Source organism: Lathyrus oleraceus, chromosome 6 (genome assembly GCF_024323335.1).
Source record: "Lathyrus oleraceus cultivar Zhongwan6 chromosome 6, CAAS_Psat_ZW6_1.0, whole genome shotgun sequence".
Classification (NCBI taxonomy): Eukaryota; Viridiplantae; Streptophyta; class Magnoliopsida; order Fabales; family Fabaceae; genus Lathyrus; species Lathyrus oleraceus.
The window spans coordinates 33,375,530-33,383,096 of NC_066584.1; the positions used below are offsets into that span (position 1 = coordinate 33,375,530).

A 7,567-nucleotide genomic window follows, 5' to 3' on the forward strand; every position below is an offset into this window, starting at 1 on the left:
CATTATTCCTTTTGATTGGTTTGCTTTGTTGCTAGTTATGTATTGACAATGTCACTAATTTGCTTTAATATGAGACAATGGTTGTACTATATCTATTGTTTGGATGATAAATGTGTAATGTTATTGTGTTTATTAATTTTATGTATCTTTATATATGTTGAGAATATGTGAGTGCACGTTCTTATATTTGCAATTGCATATGTATATCATATATTGTATATGTGATACGACTAATAGTCTGCTTTGTCTCTTTTTGATGTTGTCAAAGGGAGAGAAATATATGCAACTAGGAAGTTATGGTGCATACATTCAGAGGGAGCCTTTATGGACATGAAACACAAAGTATCAATTTTTGCCATCATAGAAAGAGGGAGTATGTGAGTGTAACTTTTTATTAGATGTGTTTTGTATGATGTCAAAACTAGGATACTTTAGCGTTATCTACATTAGACGGTTGTGCATTTTAGCATTAAGAAGTATGACAACATGTTTGGAAATGGTTTAGAAAAGATTCATGCATCAAGAAAGGACTTTATGCATCAAAATTTCATTTTTGTGTGAAAAAATGTCTACAGGTCGACACATACACATCATAGGTCGACCTATAGAAATAAATTTCTTCTATAGGTCGACACATACGATTTATAGGTCAACTCATGTGTTGCAGTTTTAAAGCCTTTAGGCTCTTTTAGATGTGACGCCTCTACAGGTTAGCACATAACCTTTACAAGTCGAGACATGACTTGTATAGGTCGACCTATAGATAAAAAAATCTTGAAATTTTACATTGCTTTCTATTTCTTTTGCATTCCTTTTGCTTCACACTTGTTCGCACATATATATAATTGATACATCTTCATTTTCTATAAAGGTTTCTAGAGAGTAAAACCTATACGAAAACATGATTTCAAAGCATTCTCGTCATCTTTAACCTAATTCTATGCATACACACAATCAAACTACACATAATCCTTTTTTGATTGAGTGCCATCTAGATTATGGTTGATAACGTCCAATTTAGATTGATTGTACTGTAAATTGGGTTGAGAACTTTGAGGGTTTCAAATCAGAAAACCGAGTTGGGATTTTCCTTCAAGATATTTTAGGGTTTGAAGGTTTTGGACAAGGTTACGCAATTCGAATCTGATCGAGTGAAGTCTTTGAAGAACGGGAGGTTCTTGAAAAGGAGTAGCATGGGACAGTGGATCATATTGGTAAATCTTAGGATTCAACAAGTGCATGTTTTGGATTTGATCGAATGAAAGCTTTGAAGAACAAGGGGTTTCTTGCAAAGGCATAACGTGAGACGATGAATCAAAGCGACATTGTTGGTTACTTGATCAAGCTTTGATCAAGGGAAGAGAAGGTGTCATAATCAACATTAGACTTAAGGTTTGTATGGTTGAATTGCTACATATCTCTTATATACATACATTCGCAAAGTAAGATATGTTACATTATCTCAATTCGAATTCGAATTGAGGGTAAACGTACTCATAACAAGGTTGATTAGGGAACTACCTAAATAAATCTTTGTGTACTCTCTATCTCTCTCTCTCTCTCTCTTTAATTTTTGAGTTGCAAATTGTCGATTTCATTGATCGTGTGATTAAATTGTTTAGATAATAATTCTTTATTACATTTTGAAATTGGTGTTGTTGAGTTGATCATAATTACTTAGGTTGCGACTGGGTTTTAATATTAACAATACCACATAAAATTCCAAACAATATCAATTGCACACTAGGTGTTCGACAAATTGCTTCAATTGATTTTTTTTTTTGTGAATTATCATTGGAAGTAGACTTTCCATATTATTGTGCACTCAAATGGTTGTGTTTAATCAATTGACTATTCATTACCATATCGTTGTCACTACTACACATATCCGAGTTTTTTAATAGTGGATTCGGTTAGACGATTTTGATCAGAGATATTTTAACTTGATTCCGCACCATAAAGTTTTAAAACTAACTTTTGTCAAAGTTTTTAAATCGAGATCTATTCACCCCCTCTAGATATAAGTCTATCATCTAACAAATAGAATGTCTAATCTAAATTTGCAGCTAGAGAGAATATAACTCTAACTGAATTTAGTTTTGCCACAAGTGCAAAAGTCTATTCATAGTCCACACCATATGATTGTGTAAATCCCTTTGGCATAAGTCAAACATTGTATGAATTTATACTCCCATCTGCATTGCATTTTATGGAGAATATCCACTTGCATCCAATTGGTTTCTTCCCTCGTGGTAAGTTGGTGATTTCTCTAGCATAATTGTTAACCGAGGCTTGACCTTTTCTACTACAAATGTTGTCCATTCAGAATTTTGAAGTGCCATGTGAATGTTCTTTGAAATATTTGTGCTGTCAAGCTTTTCCATGAATGTCTTATAACTTTCTGACAATTTTTCATAAGCTACATACCTTTCGATAGTATAATATCTCTCTCATTTATGGAGTTATGAGGAATATTACTAGAGGGAACATAATTTTTTAATCATAGTTTCCTATAATTCAGATCGAGACTCTGCTACCTCTGCAGTTTGGGTGAACTCTATACGCTTTTAAATTCCTAAAAAAAAAAGGAACTAAGGGGAATTCAACACATAAGATTCACAATACTAATAAATTTCATTAAAAAGTGTAGTTGAATTGAGGTGATTTTGAATTTTCATAAGTTTTCTATTTATATTAATTGTAGAGTCATATGTTAATTTCTTGTAGTATATGTGTTCGTCAAGAAAATCCTTTCTCTTCCATTTTATTTTTATTTTACCAATGAAGTTCTTAATAAATGTATTAGTAAATTTGTTTAAGGAGATATACTTAGTCTGATTAATGACCTTAGGGGTTATTTGGTTCCATGTTTTGTATGTTGATGATATTATGATATTCACCAAAGCAATTAATATACTCACTCTTCTTGATTTTCTTATTAAGTATGTTGTTGTTTATGGGTAGGTTATTATGCTAAAATTCTAGCCTTTTATGTTGGCAACAATCTATGTTCTATCTATGAAAATAAATTGTCTACTTAGAAATCTTTTGTCTATAATTGTTGGCCGAATATAATTGTTGAAATTCGTGCAGAGTACATTTAGTTGGAAGTATAAATATTTGAATAATTTCACTTAAAACATGTATCCTATAATAAACTTTCAACTAGATACTATTATAGTAACCAATGAAGTGCGATAGGTTGTGAATGCATAAATATTTTGTTAGTTTTACATAGTAAAAATCATTTTGGAAGGAGGGGTGTATACAGAAATTTAAGTGGTATAGTTTTATTGTCTAAAATATTTACTACTTTGGTTTAAAAACTCCATGGCCCAATTAATCATCCAAACAAGAGTTTCATACTAGGCACCCCTAGCTAGTCTTCATACTCCCGCAAATTCATTGAAATAATAGAAACATTCTGAATACAATACAAGTGCATGGGACTATAACTTTTTATATTTTATTTATATTAACATTATCTTTTGCAACACATATATTACATGAAATATTATTATTTAAAAAGCAATACCAACAAAAAATTATTAATATAGCATCTTAAGTGTGCATAAAATTAATATAGCATCTCACGTGCATGACATTAACAGTGCATTCTTAAAAGATTATTTGTTAGAAGAGGTTTACATCTAAAATTAATTATAAATCACAATCGGATAATATCATAATAATGCTTTTTATATGTATTTTTCGAGTGGCCAAGTTGACTATTGTTGGAATTCTCCTTACCTTACCTTGGCAGTTCAACATAAATGAGTTGTGGTTCAGTTGGACATTGGCTAATTAGTTTGCAAGATCAACAAGTCTCTCTATGGCTTAAATTTTTTTGCAGGACAATAGTTATACAAATTCCCATCAATTATAATTTGGAGAATTAGAGAACAACATAGTATCAATGGACTAAACATTTAAAATCTATAAGAGATATTGACAATAAGATTTAATTCAAAATTTAAAAGTATTAGGTGTAAAGTCACCTATCTTATAAATCTAATTAATATTTTTTTAATTTTTTGTTGATATAAAACTAAATGTTCACACTTGAATTCTGACAATCTCCACTACGCCAAAAAGGTTTTTTAACAGCGCATCTTAGACAGCGCTTTTAAAAGAAAGCGCTGTCTAAGGTTAAAATAAAAATAAAACACGGAAAATGTTCTAAAAAAATAATGAAAGCGCTGTCTAAGGGGGGGTCTTAGACAACGCTTTTAGAAAGCGCTGTCTAAGACCCCCCCTTAGACAGCGCTTTTAGAAAGCGCTTTTAAATATAGACCTTAGTCAGCGCTTTTGAGAAAGCGCTGTTTAAAGTCTTTCAATTAAAAAAAAAATTAAAACCAAAAGCGCTGTCTAAGGTGGGGGTTTAGAAAGCGCTTTTGGAAAGCACTTCATGCTTCCAAGAAACCCAATAGCGAGGGACACAGCAGAGCTTCCATCTTCATCAAGCCCTAGCAGCTCCGCCAAAACCAGACCCTCTTCTCGCAAACACAAACCCTCCAAAGAAAACGATCCTCCTTCAAATCACAACATCATCGTCCCTTACTCCCCCTCCCATGTCAAATCCAAGAGTCCGTTACCACCAAGACCTCCTTCTTCCAACCCTCTCAAACGCAAACTTGCTCTCGACACCATCGCCGCCGAAAATTCACTCCCGGCAACTACCGATTCCGGCGTTAAGGTTTTTCTCATCCATTTAGGGTTTTTAGATCTTGTTAATTTATTATCCAGTTTCTTATTTTGTATCTGTATATGTTGTGTAGGTTATTGTGAGGATGAGGCCGTTGCGGAAGGATAAGGATCTTGTGAGGATGAGGCCGTTGCGGAAGGATAAGGATAAGGATCTTGGCTGGAGATCATCTATACAGAATGGATTACATGGATCTTGTGCAGGTATTCAATTTATTTGTTTCATAATTTCTTCATTTCATTTTCAGTGTTTTCTGATCGTCTTGAAACATATAAGCAGAGTCACATTGACAGAAATGCGGATATTACAGTATCATGCGCTGCTGTTGGTGACAGGTATGAAAATGTTACATTGAGTCTTCTTTGTATGCATGTTAATTCTTTTTTCGTAACAATACATATTTTTCAAATTCAGTTTTATCTAAGTTTCATATCCATTTGCTCGATTTTCAGCCGCGCATCAGACTTTGGATTAGTCAAAGTAGATAGCAGAGGTCGCATCATCCAATTTTCAGAAAAACCTAAGGGAGCTGATCTTAAAGCAATGGTAAGTTCTATACATGTATGAAATTTCAAGTAAAACAGTTTAGTTTCTTGCCTATCGATAACCTCATCGATTAACGGATAACTAATACAAAATACTCTATATGAAAATGAAGATAACAAGAATAACTAATCTAACTAACTCATAACTAACTTTATCTCTAATAGTTTTTGTTACTTCTGTGCAGCAAGTAGATACCTCTCTTTTTGGATTGTCACCTCAAGATGCAATAGCTTCGCCATTTATTGCATCTATGGGGGTTTACGTATTCAAGACCGATGTTTTACTCAAGCTTCTGAAATGGAGGTATCCCACATCCAATGACTTTGGATCTGAAATCATTCCAGCATCAGTGAAGGAATACAATGTCCAAGTAAGAGAAATTTGACAATAAATATATCTCCATTCTTTCCGGAGGTAATAAAAATATTTCACCTTTCTCTCAGGCGTTCTTTTTCGGAGACTATTGGGAAGACATTGGAACAATACGATCATTTTACGATGCTAACATGGCTCTTACCGAAGAGGTACATTGAAGAATCAAGATATTGAGCAATTAGAAATATGTTGTTTAAATTTTCTTCCTATCATGAAACTAATATATGCTACTCTTGCAGAGCCCAATGTTCAAATTTTATGATCCCAAGACACCTATTTTCACATCTCCAAGATTCTTACCACCAACGAAGATTGATAAATGCAGGGTATGGCTATGATCATCTCTCTTCCAAGTTCGATCTTTAACCTCTTTGTGTCACGAGATTTTTTGTTGTTGCCGTGTTTGAGTTGCTCTTTTGTAGATTGTGGATGCAATAATCTCACATGGCTGTTTCCTGAGAGAATGTAGTGTGCAACACTCCATTGTGGGTGAACGTTCGCGTTTGGATTATGGCGTTGAGCTCAAGGTAAACTACAATGATTTCTTTACCAAGAACGATAGAACCAAGGCTATAAATTGTGTTCACTCCACGGTTTAACTGTGACTAAATTAGAAACTTTGTGTTGTAACCCGTCTTGCACACTCTTGTTACAGACTCTGAACACTATATATAAAATACTATTCCTAAATTTTAAAACAATCTTTTACAGGACACTATAATGATGGGAGCAGACTATTACCAAACCGAATCTGAAATTGCTTCTGAGCTAGCAGAGGGAAAGGTTCCGATTGGGATTGGAAGGAACAACAAAACCAGGTAATCTTACTTGCAGTAACCACATTTCAATTGAACTCATTATGTTGGGTATTCATTTGATATTTGTTGTTTCTTGTCTTTGTTGAAGGAAGTGTATAATAGACAAGAATGCTAGGATTGGGAAAGATGTCATCATCATGAACAAAGATGTGAGCATGACTCTCTTTTACATTTGATGTCATTTTGTTAGTTATATCTTTTATAGCATAAGATCATCACGAACTATGCGTCTGATCGAACATAAGTATCTGATGTATTACCATTGAAATGTTTTTTAGGGTGTTCAAGAAGCAGATAGACCTCGGGATGGTTTTTACATCCGATCAGGAATCACAATCGTGATGGAGAAGGCAACAATAGAGGATGGCACTATCATATGACTTATAGAGTATTCCAACCAGCTTCAAAAATTTTCGTATACCTTAGACAGCGTTTTAGGCAAAAGCGCTGTCTAGGGGGGGGGGGGGCTTAGACAGCGCTTTTTGAAAAGCGCTGTCTAAGGTATACCTAAAAAAATTAAAATAGGAGGGTCTTAGAAAGCGCTTTTGGCCAAAGCGCTGTCTAAGGGGGGGGGGGCTTAGACAGCGCTTTTAAGATTTAAAAAAGCGCTGTCTAAACCTTTAGCAGCGGAGGTTTAGACAGCGCTTTAAAGCGCAGTCTAAGGCTAAAAAAAGCGCTGTCTAAGGTCTTGTTTGTTGTAGTGCTCTCTCAAATAAATCATCCGCGTTACTAAATTTGACTCACACTATGATCTCATTCCCATTCCCGCCCAAGTTGGAAAAAAAACAGTAACAAAAGAGAAAAATAAAATCACATATCACAAATTAATGAAGACAATATTTGCTTACTCAATTTGAAAAAATATGCACACGGCTACAATTATATAGCAATTTATAGTTCCGTATTAATACTTGAAATGAATTAGGGTTTTAGTTTTACAAACCATATATATAATACTACCTTAAGTCATAGTGTGGCTAAAGCCACACCAAAATTTTCTCCTTTTTATTCTATATATAAAACAATTTTTTTCTCCTCCTAATGATTTAAGAATAGGATTGGTCATCAAATTGATGAGGGTGAGTCATTGATTTATTGGTTAAATTAGTGGGTTATTGATTGA

The 7,567-nt window shown here is 33.8% G+C and overlaps 1 protein-coding gene across 1 annotated transcript; it reads left to right on the forward strand.

Annotated features, from left to right (window-relative positions):
* The first annotated feature begins 4,408 nt into the window (after nt 1-4,408).
* Nucleotides 4,409-6,847, forward strand: LOC127093850 (glucose-1-phosphate adenylyltransferase large subunit 1). The gene is made up of 12 exons (XM_051032751.1): nt 4,409-4,696; nt 4,779-4,795; nt 4,845-4,908; nt 4,985-5,040; nt 5,158-5,251; nt 5,436-5,621; nt 5,695-5,775; nt 5,866-5,952; nt 6,049-6,153; nt 6,338-6,444; nt 6,533-6,593; nt 6,723-6,847. The coding sequence occupies exons 1-12, from the start codon at nt 4,409-4,411 to the stop codon at nt 6,822-6,824; spliced, it is 1,248 nt and encodes a 415-aa protein (XP_050888708.1). The 3' UTR covers nt 6,825-6,847.
* The last annotated feature ends 720 nt before the right edge of the window (nt 6,848-7,567 follow it).